The sequence below is a fragment of the Amblyomma americanum genome, chromosome 1, assembly GCF_052857255.1.
Source record: "Amblyomma americanum isolate KBUSLIRL-KWMA chromosome 1, ASM5285725v1, whole genome shotgun sequence".
NCBI lineage: Eukaryota > Metazoa > Arthropoda > Arachnida > Ixodida > Ixodidae > Amblyomma > Amblyomma americanum.
The window spans coordinates 465800001-465814983 of NC_135497.1; the positions used below are offsets into that span (position 1 = coordinate 465800001).

Below are 14983 nucleotides of genomic sequence, written 5' to 3' on the forward strand. Positions count from 1 at the left end.
TGATTGGAAGGTTGCAATGTGCCTGGAACATCATTAGGACATCCAGACATATAAAGTGATCCATCCTATAAAAACCAGCGCTTACAAACACGGACAGAGGACGAGACGAAACGAACTGAAGGCTTTTCAGTTTGTTTCGTCTCGACCTTTGTGTTTGTAAGCGCTGGTTTTTATTTGATGGATCACCGCCAAATCGCCCAATTCTCAGTTCTGCATATGAAGTGGATGAGTTGCCCCGAAAGGAAAATTGCGGTTAGTTGAGAATCGAATCCGTGACCCTTGGGTTGCGAGTCAGACATGCTATTGGTATGTCATGTAGGAATGTTCAAAGGACTTTGTTAAAGAGGGCTGTAAATGTGTGTGGTTTAGTCTTTCACATATTGATTGTGAGAGAGCAAGCAATGTCCTTGCTTATGTGAGCAAGGGGAACTGCTGTCACGTCGTAAACTTAAAGGCAGAGCTTATGTGTCCTCCCACGTCTTGCACCTAAGACACTGACTGCATCTGAAACTAAAATGTGTATGTGAGCCTACAAAAGAACATCCTCACTGTGTACTGCCTTACACGTTTGTCTTAACTGTGCTAGGTACCCTGGCAAGCTGTACAATGAGGCTGCGCAAGCTCTGGTGTCCAGGTACCCAAACTTGGTTGACGCATCTGGCACCGGCTATGTAAGTAGGCAGCTGAAGCCCTTCAAACTAATCTTGTAGGGACAGCAGACTTTCTTAAATTAACAGGGCGGCCTAGGTGTTCTGAGTATAATAATAATGTCTTCTCTATTTATCAGTGGTAGCCGTACCATTTTCAATGACTCTGTTTTGGGCGCCACTGATAGAGTCATTCACACCACAGTGCATGCTGCTGGCATGGCTGGCTTATACTCTTTCATAAAATACTATCTCACAAAAAATGGGATAAAAAATTGTTAAGATATTTCCTGTGGTACGTCGCTAGTGAGCAGGTCCTCTTTCCCTCTTGCTGCAGTAGCGGGGCAGTCATAAGTAATACTTGTTGGGGGGCTAGTTGGTGCATGTTTCCAGAAGATGGTTGTAGCGCCGAAAAAGACAGCAAATTTGGCACACAATTTGAAGCATGTGGCAACAAAATATAAAGTTCCTTTGGTTTTTTCTACCCCAAAGAAACTGGCTGGCTTGTGCGTTAAAACTGATCCCAACAAGGTAAACAAGACTGATTGTAAAAAGAGGCATGCAGCTCCGCTTGTTAAATGTGCCGTGGGAGTCGTATATCAGATTCCTCTCACATGCGGAAAGCACATTGGACAAACCGGCCGCTGTAATAACGACCAATTAGTGGAACATAATCGGGATTTACAAAATGCACTGGTTCTCATCTGCCGCATGATTATAAAGCCTGCAGAGAAGAAAGGAAGATTAAGTGTGTGGCAAGGCTCAAAGAAGCAAAGGTTTTAAACAAGTAAGGAGCAGACAGCCCGTGAACTGTTGCCGGCCTTCTATATTAAAAGAAACTGTAGCGATTGTGTTAGTGCCCCATCTATCTCCATTTATAAGAAACTGCTTTTTTAGATACACGGGCGTGAGATATGTGTGTGCCTAACCTATCTTTTATCCGGTTTTCTGTAAAACCCTCGCGCATGTGTGGTTCTTGCTACCCATCTTGATTTGTCCTTATATTCATTCGCATTCGCGGAGAATAAATAGTTGAAAGTTGTGCCTGTCCCGTCATGCTTGCTATGTGTTGTCTTTTTCGGAGCTACAGCCGTCTCCTGGAGGTAGTCATGAAGACTGTCGAATAGGACGGTCTATTAAAGGGTTGTACGAGAGAGCTTGATAATCCTGGCCCAGCTCGTCTGGTAGGCATTTGAACAGAAGGGCCATTGGTTGGCCTAGTTATTAGAGAACTCTAAGTGATTAAAATTAATCCAGAAACTCCACTGTGGTGCCCATCGTAGCGGATGTGTCGTTTCAGGACAATAAAACAACAAAAAAGTTCCCCTCACAGTGAAAAGATAATTGGAAAACAAAGCTTGAATTACTGGAAAGGAACTCTATGCTGCAAATTTGGTATTGTGCGCGCTACCATAAAAAACTAATGTCGGCGAGAGATCAGTGTGGGTCCTTTAGTGTTTTTATGCTATCAAAAATGTGCTGCAATAAAATATGGAGCAATATCTATAGCTTCTCATAAGGTATTGTTTTGTCCATGGGTGTTTACTGGTAGCTTGTGATCAACACCATCACTTTTAGCATGTATTTAATTGTACTGTGATTGCTTTTGTCAGTGCAAGTAGTAATGCTTGCATTGTGTGGGATGTTTTAAACACAGGACTCTTGGCGAGAAGCTCTCCGTTTCAAGGCAAAATATGAGCGGAGAAAAATCCGTATCCAGCAGAATGATGGGGCAGATTCTCCACCGTCAAAAAAACCAACGAAAGATGGGAAAGTGGCCACGGTTGGCGGAAAGGCCCTGCAGCGTGTTTCGAGGCCGTCTGTGGTATGCATTTGGATTTCATGTACTCCTTGTGCTGAAGACAGCCTGGTGTGCAGTGTGAAGTAGGCTCCTTTTGCTTGCAGGCAACTGCACCAGACGGGGAGGATGAGGAGAGTATTGCTGGCCACATCGAAGGAATGAAGTCCGCGGTACAAAAAGCTCGGCCAAACATGGTTTACATAATAGACTGTATGCGCCGTACATTTCCTACCCGAAGGAAGTGGATTGGATCCGAGGATCCATCAGTGGAAGTGGCAATACAGAAATTTCCAGCATTGGCCATGAGCTCAATCGTAAGTTCAGTAACTAGACCATCAGTTAGCGAAGCAAGTAAAAAGAAATTTTCTTTTTCTTTTCCTCTTTTGTCTTTCTTTCTTTTAATCCTTTCCTTTTTTGATTTCAGATGCAGTGCCTGCACTTTGCATTCCATCTTAGTGGAGGCGAAATACAAAAGTGTGGATATGCTGTGTGACGTCAGTGCATGTTTAAGGACCTCAGATGGTCTAAATTATCTGGAGCCTTTCACTACGGCGTCCCTTATGGCCTGAATCGTCTTGGGACGTTAAAGCCGCTAAAGCAATTAGGCGGAAGTGGTCTATATGTGCAGAAAATTCAGCTCAAATTTATTTCTCTTTGCCTCAGTGGAGACCTGATTGAATGGCTCGCACTGTTTGAATTTCAGAATACACCTAGGGTTGGTTCAGTGTAGCATGCCCTGATTCCACATTCTGGTCTTTCTGTTTTTGTTGCTCGACTTCTGCTGTTTAGTCGTTTATTTATTGCACGGTTATTGTATGTGCTTCAAGTTGGTACTACTGGTGTTTGCTGGTGACAGCTGTTACATGGTGGACACTGAAGGGAAATATCGAACTAAGCAAAACAGTCAGGATATTCGTCAGGGACCGTACTTATACTTTCGATGCACTGAATAGTACCTGCATTGCAGAGAAAATCCACACAATGAAAGTCCAAAGATCATTCCACATTTAAGCGGAGATGCCACAGGAAAAAAAATATTTTAAATAGTCCACCAAGAGCAGTGAAATTTTGTGTGCTTATACTGCTTTTCTGCTCTTTTCAGGACACTAATTAGTTCTCTTGTAGTGCGCACTTTTGCTCAGTGTTGCTACCAGGCCTCAAAAAACAATTTGTGTAGGTTTAATCTTACTTGAACCTGGTTATAGCTAGAAAAAGCATTCGCGGGTGGTCCAACTCGCTCATCTATGGTAGATGAAGGCGGCAGACACAACCATTTTGTTGCAGCTTCTAATCACATAATCACCATGACGTCACACATGGTGGTGACGCCACCAAAGGCCAAAGGTTCTTTGCCACGGCAACTATTCCCTGTTGAATCTCTCCGTAACCAGCCAACTTGGGCTCTCTCCTTACTGGTGGCAGTGCTCGGCAAAGCCATCTACCGGTTGCGTGCCTTAAGTCTCAGCCACTGTGCCACTCTGCGGGTAGTGTTATAAAAGCTCGGAGGGCCTATATAACACTACTAGGAAAGTTGGAGCCAGGGGAATTTCTGAGTTGTACCTGGAGTAGTAGAGCTTTTGCTCTAAAAAGGCCCTTTTGTGCGCATGCTTTCTCATAGAAAATGTTCACTGGGAACTACCAGCGGTAGCCTATTTTATAGCTTACTAACTATAGAATGCAGGGAAATAGCCCTGATGTGGACATGGAAGTTCCTGGTGTGAAAAAAAATTGTGATGTTATTGTTATGTTTTTGGAACTCATTACTGTTGTATCGTTTCTATACACTTGCATTGGAGATACTGCAATTCTTAGGCGACATCTGAAGCTACACATTATAAAGGACACATTTGCCAAGTTTCAGTGCGATACGAAAAGGGCAAGTACCAAAAATTCTGGGCGGACTTCGAAAATTTGCACCCTGGATCTTCTGTAAGTCTCCATTCCATATCACTGTGAAACGTCGCAGATGTGTTCTGTAGAATGTGTATGTGTAACTTGCAAATATCTATTCAGAATTTCAATATCTCTGCTACAAGTTTAGAGAGGCTTCAAACTACACTAATCTAAGTAATGGTTCTGAAAAACAAAAGGGTAACATCATCACAATTTATTTTTCCCATACTAGAAAAACTTTCATGACCAAATTTGAGCTAGTTTCCGGCATTCTACAATTATTAAGCCGCAAAATTAGCGGTTGCGCTTCGTACCCAGTGAAAATTTTCAATGTGAAATCGTGCACAAAAGGACCTTTGTTTTAATCTTGTTAGTAACACTGAGCTAAAAGTAATCCTTCTACAAGGAAACTAATTATTGTTCTGAAAAAGGTAGAAAAAACAGTATAAGTGTAGTTTCATTGTTCTAGGTAGATTAGTTAAAAAGATTTCTTTTAGTAGCTTCTCTCGTTAAAGTCCCCACGGAAAATGAAGCACAGTGACAATATTTGTATGATGCATTTGTAATGGAGCTCTACGGCCAATGAGAGGTGCCACCTGCCTGCCGGGGGCACTGGTGCATCTCTTAACGGGACACTGAGACGAGCCCTATAAATTTATTTTTTTTTAGCAAAATCTGATAGTTCGGCATTTCATGGCTTTGTTTCCGCTTGTCCGGGAGCGAAATATGCATTTATTTCACAGAAATTTCGATTCGAAGTTGAAAAAGTTTTTCCCGCCGCTCTGATTCAAACTCGAGAACTCTTATTACGTCAAGGAGAACTCTTATGACGTCACAGGACGTAGAGACGTGAAACGTGACGCAAACGGAGACTCCGTGATTTCTGTCTGCTAGCAGTGCGGTCTAGCAGCCGCCGAAATGAAAGCTACTGCCGCCGCACGTTGAAGGCATCTATCGGGAGTCGCTACCGTCAATTCGTTTACGTTTGCACCGGCGTCTTGTCAGCGTTGCGATGAATCCCGTTCCCGAACCCAACGACGTAGTTCTCGCAAAAACTCCGGCCTGCATTTCAGCGACCTCAGCCCCTACAGAGTGTGCGATGCTTTTGAGCGAGCACGGTTAGGTTAGGCGCCGGAGGGTCGTTTACCCCTTCCTCAGTGAGCAACCGTTGCAAACTAAATAATAAATATCGTAACCCCAGTGCGGGGAGTCTCGAGGGGCCAGGACAAGGTCGGCGCCTTGCGCCCATCGGAGGCTGGCCAGGGCTTTGGGGCCAACGGATTGCAATTCCTTGAATGGCGCGATTGCACGGTGCAGCAGGTGGCGTCGAGGTCTGCCGCGGTTGCAAGGGCCAGGTTATTTATTTTTTTTTCCACAAAAAAATGGATGGGTGCTCAAGGGCTATTGCATTTAAAGTTGGCGGCTTGAAACTAAAGCCAGCGCACGACGCTTCAACGGCTTCCGCTAGATCCAACGGGTCCACTGGATCGGTCTCTCTCGCCCACTTGCATGTACCTTCATATGTGTACTGTGAATGGATTAAATTACTGAGAGCTCGAAAAGAACAGCTCCGCCCAACTGCCGAAGCTATTGAATTACGTCACAGCGCGGACCTCGCCGCGGAGTTGAACAAGTCTAGTCTGGTCGGGCCGGCGGCGGCTGGTGCACTCGGCGCGAAATAGAAACATGCTCCACGTCTCCCCGCCAGTGTGGTCAGAGTGCGCCGAAGCCGCCGAACGCGTCGGCGGTCAAGCGCAGTTGGAGTATAGAGGGTCTCGCTTTGGTCGACGTGACGTCGCCTTGCAGCACGCGCGCGCGTTACTCCGGAGCATAAACGCGCCTTAACAGAGCCTGCGCTTAGCTGCTAACCAATGTATTCGGTGGTGGCATCTATGGGAGCGACTGAACCCCCAACCCACGCACTGAATAAAAAAAAAATCCTCTGCAGAAGTTCGGAATCGAACCAGGGCATTTGGCGTTTGAGGCGGAGACGCTACCACAACGGCTCAAGGTACTACCACCAATAAAGGCGCATCTTGTGAATGCACTCTTACAATGCAGAAATATCCGCACTTTCGCTACGTATATCCTGGCCTAACAAAGCTAGGCCATCAGCAATTTTTCTGAACTGCCTTGTACCTTGTCTCCCGTCCCTAACGAACGATTTCCATTAAGTAGTTCGATGTTGACTGGCACAGCTAGGAACATTTCGTCGGGTGTGTGTGCGAAGACACAAGTGCTGCCTTGTACGATCACCGACCATCGTGCCATCATATTTTTTCATCGACCGTGGCGATCATCTGACAAGCGTTCACAGGCTCCTTCGAAGGTTAACTAGCACTTGAAGTGGCACTTGGAGTTCCTCTGCTGTTCGGCGCTTGTAAATCGAGGCGCGTCAAAAACAAAACCACGGGGCACGCAAAGGTCATAGACGCGAAGCGCCATAAATCGAAACTCTCCTGGCCGCCTGTGGCGCCACCAAGCATCGGTTTTCTTTGCTTCCAACATTCATGTTGTCATTTGTCTGCCTTCCTTGGGTGATAAAAGTCCACTATCGGTTTTAAAACAAAACTTACTTCAATATTGAACCGCGCAACCTGCCTTTGTCAGCCTCAGAGATTCGCGGCGCCATGTACGAACGACAATTCCTCCAAGGTGGCATCTCTTGTCCTATGACGTCACCACGCTTGCGCTTGCGAGATTGACCTGTGGCGGCGATACCTGTATTTTGGTTGTTGCTATTTTCTACCTTACAAGTGCTTTGTTTTCAGTAAGAGCGGCGTTTTATAATCAGGAGCTGGTATTCTATCGATACAAGCCAAGTTCAATTTCTCCTCAGTGTCCTTTTATCTGCTGCAGTGCGCAGCCATGAGTGGCAGGAGAACTCAATACGATCTGTGAGACTAAAGCAGAGAATGGCTGAATATGTATGCTTTGCTTTACGATTGTATGGTAATGCTTTCGCACTCATGCACATAAGTGGTCTCTGCCGAATTCTTTCTTTGCTTGGGAGCTATGTAAGCAGCCTGCAAATTTCTTTTCGTGAACTTCGTATCATGGCAAACTGGGTGTTATACCTGTGCTTCCATGTTTTATTCTGTCCTAAAGCAACCGATGTGCTTCAGTTCTTCATTACTGTTATTTTATGCTCGTATTCTCCATTTGTAGGCCCAGCTGGAGTTTGAGCTGATCACAAGCGTGCCAGTCTTGGAACGGCTTGAAGAGGCAGTTCATCGCACGGAAGAAAAAATTGTGCATGCAGCTCGAAAGAAGCGCCACCTGGAAGGCTTCCTAGAAGACTTCGATGCCCGCATCGATGGCACTTCGGAAGCTGCAGTATATGGTACACATATTATACTGTATATTGTCGGCATATATATAGCTTATCGTATCCACTTGTGTAGGGGCTCCACTCTTGTAGACTGACAGACTGAGGATATTACATAAAAGTGGAATATTCCCACAGTTTTTTCGGCCACAGTGGAACCCAGTTCATGCATCACCCATTTCTGTGACGGCCACAGATAAATACTTTCCCTATTTTGAGTGCATCGGTAAGGCCCAGGCATGCGTAGCAATGAGCAATGTAAGCTTTCCAGTCGCGCTTTTGTTCCTTGCAAAGTGCATTGGAAAGAATATGTCATTAAGAGTGATATAGTCTAGAGTACTATGAATGTTGCACTACGGTTTGATTGTCCAAGATAGGAAATGCTACCAAAGTCATTTAAATGCTTACTGTTCATAGAAAACCTGTGCTGAAGTTTGTTGTGTCGACCACTACATTGCAGCCTAGCAGTGAGAGGTGTAAGCAGTTTCTGGCACACTCATAGTGCTTCCTACCTGCCCTTATTGCATGAGCTTCCACATATTGTGAAGGCCACACTAGGCGAGCATCACTAATTTGGTCTGCAGGGACTGCCTTCTGTGGCTATGCTGAGCAGGAAAGGGAAAGACGGGTCTTTGTTTAGTGAAGGCTGGAGAACTGAGGAGCAAGTGTCATTCTGCAGCAGAATAAAGTCCCGAAGAGAACGGGGACTAGGGGGATCAGCTCACATAATAAATCCCCCCGCCCTTTTTTTATGGAGCCACGCAAACAATTCTTAGATATGGCTGAACCAGGCCCTAGCTCTCTCTTGCTCACCTCATCAACTGCGCACTTTAAGCGGGATTCACTCGAGAGAGGATTCTACCCCTATCGAGCGGGGAGGTGTGTACACATCACCAGAACTTGACGTCCTTGGGCGCCAGCCCAGGGATGCCTGGCCTCTGGGATATGGGTCCTTTTGCTTGGCCAGCACAAAAGCTTCCTCGGTTGGAGGGGGTAAGCGGTCATTTTGTTGTAGTTTTGGGCCATAATATTATTTTAAGAGAATTTTGTTTCTACAGGTCTGGGAATATTCAGTACAAGCACAGGAGCTGCTTTCTTGTGCTTCGGCACACTCTAATATAGTCAAGCAAGCTATTGACAGCTTGTCTCGAATCTGCTCTTTTGAGGCCACGTAATCACGCATTTAAGTTTTAACAAGCTAGTTGAAACGGTTGTTGTTAGCTGGGTTCCCCTGTGCGGTTATCACATCATGCTGAGGCAGTTTTCTAAAAAAAGAAATGATGCATATTGTGGAAGCAATGCAAAGAGGAAAAAACGATGCAGCTAAACTCGAAATACCATATGCACATAAGGTTGCTCATGAAAAAGAAAATAGCTGACAGACATGGTATACAAGTTGTGTTTGCTGCTGCTCAAAAGCTCGCCTAAATTTTGTTGCACATTTTGTGCTATGGAAGAAAAAAAGGGCCAAAAAGTTTGTGCCATGTTGCAGCAGGGTTGTTTATGAAATTCTGTTGACCTGTGGGAAGGCCCATGTAGGCCAACGAGGCACCTACGTTTGTGGTCATTAACATGTACAGAAGCACATTTATTACAGCATTGTGGCCACGGATGCATGTGGTAAAGATTTTGCACCAGAAATTTGTTGGAAGCTTATGCATAAAAAAAAGGAAATGCACTAGCGAAGTATCTGTACAGCTCTTAAAAGCCAAATTGTGGATCTTGAAATTGTATGCATGAATGAATACTGTTTACAGCTGTTCATTCTGCATGTGTGTTGTTTTTTTATACTTCCTCACCTGAAAAACAAGTTGCATAAAGCAGATAAAGTGGGCAATGTGTGATGCCTGTTTGTCTTGCGCTGGCGCTTTACTACTACTAGAAGCTATGAACCATCTTGCCTGACAGCAAGCTCCGCTACTACTTTACATTCTGCCTGAACTATTGTTCTTGGTTTATGTCTAGTTAACCCCAAATTGGCAGCTATCACTTCAAGAATGTGTTTGATATACAGGGCTATTGCTTAATTTGTTATGCCTTCTAGTGTGAAATGTAGCAGCGCATTGCTTGGGTAGTTAGTGTGGCGCACCTTTTATTTTAGTTATCTCCAGTGCAGCCATTCTGCGTTGACAACGCACTTTCCTTGATGCCTCTTGAAGGCACTAATATAGTCTGCATGCAGTAAAAAGTTGGCTGGAGCAGGACCATCGGACTGAAGCATATTGTAACAAGCAATAAAGATCAGAATTTATTTTTCATTTAATTTTGGTGCTCTTTTTATGCCTCCATGTTTTATGTCACTGTATTTAAAATTCATTCGCCACTCTTTCAGAGACAACAGTCACGGCAGCAGTATGCCTGTTGCCAAGCATGGTGAAAGAAAGAGTGGAGACTTTCGTCCGCCCATTTGTAAGTTTCTAAAACCACATGTGTGAGCAGCAATGTTTTTTGGGATGCTGGGGGCATGCAGTTCTTTTTTCTCCTTGGGAATGCATTTGACATTACTTTTGTTTCTTAAACAAGTTAAACAAATATACCGTGTCAGACTGAAGAAAACAAATACACAGTATTTGATATAATAACATAGCTTTGGATACTAGCCTTCATATTCTTGTTACATAGACGTTATCAGAGGCTATGTAGTCCAGAGGCTTAGAAATTCTCAGTTGCTATCGAACTCGAATCAGGTGTGCTGCTACAGTAAACTCTATCACCATTGAAGGATTCCATCTCACACTGAGGCATAGTGGCGTCACTATCGCAGCCAGTCATTGTTCAGGCATCCAAGCAATTGACTTATAAATGACCTGCAGAGCAGCTGACTTGGTTTAAATGCAACATTTTTGCTTAGGTGGCCTATTTAGCTAATTAGCTCTAGTAAGCCACATTTTATATGTATTAAGCATTGTGGAGGGACAAGCTTGCAAATGCTTCCTTTACATGCAAGGCTGGAGGTGTCTGAACTTGGGATTTCTCGAATGATTTGCAAAACACTCTTTTCTAAAACTTGTGTGTGCGTTTGTTTTTTTACAGGATCCTGCAGCTGTTCACTATATACCAACTGTAGTGCACAGAGGAGGCATTCTGACAACGTCAGATTTTTCTGTTTGCCTTGAGAAGATTTGTATCAAGGAGACAAGCCTGCTGGCGGCAGTTGCAACCCAGATGGCCTTGTACTGGGCATTTAATATAGTTTTTGATAAAAAAGCACAGCGGTCATTTGACTTGCTGTGCAGGCTCATCAATGTCGACAGTGGCCTACGGCCAACTCCACTTGTGCGTTTGGCACAAACTGTTTTGGGAAAATAAAAATTCTCAAGCTGAAATTAAATTGCCCAGTTTCACATTCCTACACATGTTCGTGCAGTGGTGAGAAGCACAGCCAACCTCAGCTAGCATGCCTGCATGGGTCTGGCAAGGATAACCATGTTATCCACAGGTGGATGAAAATTTGGTCTCAATGGATTAATGATTAGTCCCTGGGAAATCATTGAAATGGATCACCAGTTAATCCTGAGGCGGGAACATTTCCTCTCTCAGGGACCATTTCTGAAGATAAACAGATAATCCAGAGGGAGTAACATTTGCTCTCCCAGGGATCATTTCTGAGGATCAGCTGTTAGTCCTTAGAGGGCAACATTTGCTCCCTCAGGGATCATTATCAAGGATCAAGTGTTAGTCTCTTGAGGACCATCTGCAAGGTGCAACCATTAGTCTCCCAGCAGTTATTCCTGCGGAGACTAACTGTATATCCCCTTACAGTTGATCCTCAAAAGGACGAATGGTTGTGGCAAATCACTTGGTCCCCCAAAGGGCTAACCTCCCTACCTCTTTTAGCCCTTTTTATCTTAGAGTGTAATTCATCTCTGAACGTTTTTGCAAAACTTCCACTAGACCATTCCAATGAAATTCCAGCTTGTTTTTTCTCGGTGGCCGGAGGATCATCGCGCGATCGGCCGCGGTGAACGCTCGAAGGCAAGCGTCTTTGTCATAATAGACATTGGCAGCCTCCTGGGCAGCTTTGATATTGCGGTTTACTAATTCCCTCGTATTGTTAAGGCGATACAGTAGCTGAAGCACGTCCTCCCCCCTCCCACATTTCTCTGATCAGCATTGGGAGGGGAGAGCGGAGGGTTCTTCCGTACACAAGTTCTGCTGGTGTAAACCCCGTAGCTTCGTGAGGTACTGTTCGTAAAGGGAACAGTGTGGCCGGCAGATAGTTCTCCCAGTCTGTTTTGCGCTCATAACAAAGAGCGCTTAGCACCCGCTTCAGCACCGAATGCCATTTTTCTACACTGTTACACTGCGGATGATACACCGAGTTGTGTAACAGTTTTACTCCGCATATTTCTAGGAACGTGGCCGTCAAGGCGCTTGCAAAGACAGTCGCCTGATCGGCTTGGATTTCGGCCGGAAAGCCTATTCGCGCGAACACTGACAAAAGAGCGTCAACTATTTCTGTAGAGCTCAAATGCTTCAACAGAACTACTTCGGGAAATTTTGTGGCGGGAAAGAGCATAGTAAGCAGGTACTTATAACCTGATTTAGTTTTAGGCAAAGGGCCTACTGTGTATATTATAAGCTGGCGTTGGGGTTACGAGATCAATGGCACGATTTTCAATCGAGCCTTTCATGTACCTCCCGGCTTGCCCAAGCGCTGGCACGCATCGCATTATTTCTCGTAGCGTTCGTCATCTTTGAAACATCCCGGCCAGTAATATGCCATTAATAGCCACTCTTTTGTTTTATTGATTTCAAGATGTCCTGACCAGCCATTCCTTTTGCAGGGACTCAAAATGTCCGCTCTTAATCTTTCAGGCCGACCAACTGATCAAGTGTTTTGCCTTTCTGTCCTGGTAGTGTCGGTACAGTAAGCTCCTTTCTCATGCATCATTATGTTGCGTCTCGCAATATCCTCTTTGGCTCTAAAGTGCAGTCTTTCCAAAGTGGCGTCCTGCTTTTGATCTTTGATTAGGAACGCCCTGTTCGCCTGCAGAAGGCGACCAAATCTACGCGAAGTTGGAGATAAACTGATCCTTCAGCGTTGTCTGCCTTCTTTACTGAATCAGTGGCTGAAGTCTCTGGTCGCTCATCTGCTCGGTCATCCGTCTGCCTTTCAAACCTGGTTGGCTCTTCTCCCTCCTCATTGGTTTGCCACGATATGTTGGCTGGCGCATCTCTGGGTACCTAAGGTTCGGGAATCTGACTTAACTGAGATGCGAGCTGGCAAGTTTTAGACCTTATGAAAGCTTGCACCATCCTGCTTCCGAGCTTCTGGCCTCTCTCGCGTAGCAGTTGATATGATCAGTTCGAGAAGAGGTAAGAGAATTGAAGTGGCAGGCCTTCGAAACTGCAGCCTCAGTAATCATCTCTCCAAACGGCCCGCAAATGCTCCCTCTATACATTGGTAGGCATACACTGTGCTCTTCTTCTGCCTCTTTTATCCACCAGACTTCCCCCGTAAAATTGTCCGCTGTAACGTACGACGGATGGACAACGTCCATCGTCGCGGCGCTATCACAAAGTACTCTGCAAGCTTTCGCGTTAACGTGCAAGCTCGTGCAAGTATGGCTTAAGGAGCTCTAGATCCTCGTCGTTATTATCGAAGTCCGAGAACACCACACGCTGCTTTGTACATTTGGCTGCAAGGTGCCCGACACTATTGCAGTTGTAGCAAAAAGTGGCCTAATGGCCTCAAGCTCTGTTTTTGCGGCTTAGTCTGCTTCCTGTCTCTTTGAACGTTCTTCACGCTTTTCTGTCGCTACCTTCGTTGCCTTCGATTGCTCAGAACTTCTACCACTTCGCTTCTTTCTGCTAGGCTCTTTGTCTCGCATCGTATTTCGAGCGTGTGACCCACCCTCCTCAGTGCTCAACCTTCTCCGCGAAACGTACTCCTCTACTAGCTGAGCGGCCCTTTCAACAGTATCGACCTTTTCTCTGTCTTGAACCCACACTTTCACCACTTGGCGAATGCTTCCCTCCTCAGTGCTCAACCTTCTCCGCGAAACGTACTCCTCTACTAGCTCAGCAGCCCTTTCAACCGTGTCGACTTTTTCTGTCTTGAACCCACACTTTCACCACTTGGCGAATGCCTCGGTAAAATTGCTGCAATCAAAAGCACTCTATGATTTTGTCTCTGCTTTCGTGAACCCCTGCTCTCTTTAGCCACTCTAGCAGATTAGTCTTAAGGCCATGCGCGAAATCCGGATAGCCCTCGCTATCGCTTTTTATTGTGCTCCTGAAGTGCTTTCGGAATGCTTCGGCTGAAAGTTGGTATCTTTTCAGCGGGCAGGCTTTGACTTTCTTGTAGTCAGCTGCGTCTTTTGTGTTTTCTCGCTATGACTTCAGCTACTTCACATGGCAGAAGTGTCAGAAGCCATTGTGGCCATGTACTGCGAGAAAAAGTTCTCTCACAAATTCTCTCAAAATTGCTCAGACAATCCTATATCCCGACCAATTTCATGACTGCATGAAATTGTTAATTAGATACGATACTGGATCGCTTGCTCTTTAAGGAGCTTCGGCTCTCGTACAACCGCAATCTAATAGATTTCCATTTTTAAGCTGCAATCGCTCTAGATCCATTTCCGCTTTTTCAGCTTCCCACTTTTGCCGTTCCTTTTCTTTTTCCCACTCCCAATCAGCTTCCTCCTTCTCCTTACATTCTTTTTCCTGTAGCAAGTTTCATGTATCTATAAGCTGATCCTTAGTCTCGACGTGCTTTTGAATGGTCTTGCATAATTCAGTTGTTGTTATTTTGCTCTGCAATTCTACTCACTGTTCCTCACATAACAAGAGCAAGTCCGACATCGACAACTTCATGAGGTCCATGACAACGATTTCTCCACTTTGGCTGTGCTATGTTCAAAGTGTGAGATTGACCCTTCTCAATTGTCATACACTTCCACGTGATTCAAGATTATTCTCTCAAAATCTGAAGCCTGGCGAATCCTATAGCAGCTAACCAGTCGAGAAAGCACGGTATTGCACGATCCTTTCCAGCTGCTGCCAACCAGTTGTTAGAGATGGAGGGGCCCTTAAGTAGGCTGCCTCCTTCAGCACGAAGGTCCCGGCTTCGAAGGACGTTGTCGGACTCCGTTAAGCAGGCAACTGTACATTAGGATTATTTATATTTTTACTAGCGTAAAGATCTGACTGGAGGATCTCAAATTTTCTATCGGTCTTCCTCCCTGAATGCCGTAGGCTGCGGAAGCCCTCGCCATGGTGGGAGTGGCCTGAAATTTTCATTCACGTGCAGAAACTCACACCACCACACATAAGGACACGCCCCCGTCACATGTCGAGCCTGGGAGA

The 14983-nt window shown here is 45.3% G+C and overlaps 1 protein-coding gene across 1 annotated transcript; it reads left to right on the forward strand.

Annotated features, from left to right (window-relative positions):
• Positions 1-401: 401 nt before the first annotated feature.
• LOC144126168 (uncharacterized) lies at positions 402-11042 on the forward strand. Its single transcript, XM_077660160.1, has 8 exons — positions 402-415; positions 587-671; positions 2305-2472; positions 2514-2762; positions 7510-7684; positions 10002-10078; positions 10703-10945; positions 11037-11042. The coding sequence occupies exons 1-8, from the start codon at positions 402-404 to the stop codon at positions 11040-11042; spliced, it is 1017 nt and encodes a 338-aa protein (XP_077516286.1).
• Positions 11043-14983: the final 3941 nt, after the last annotated feature.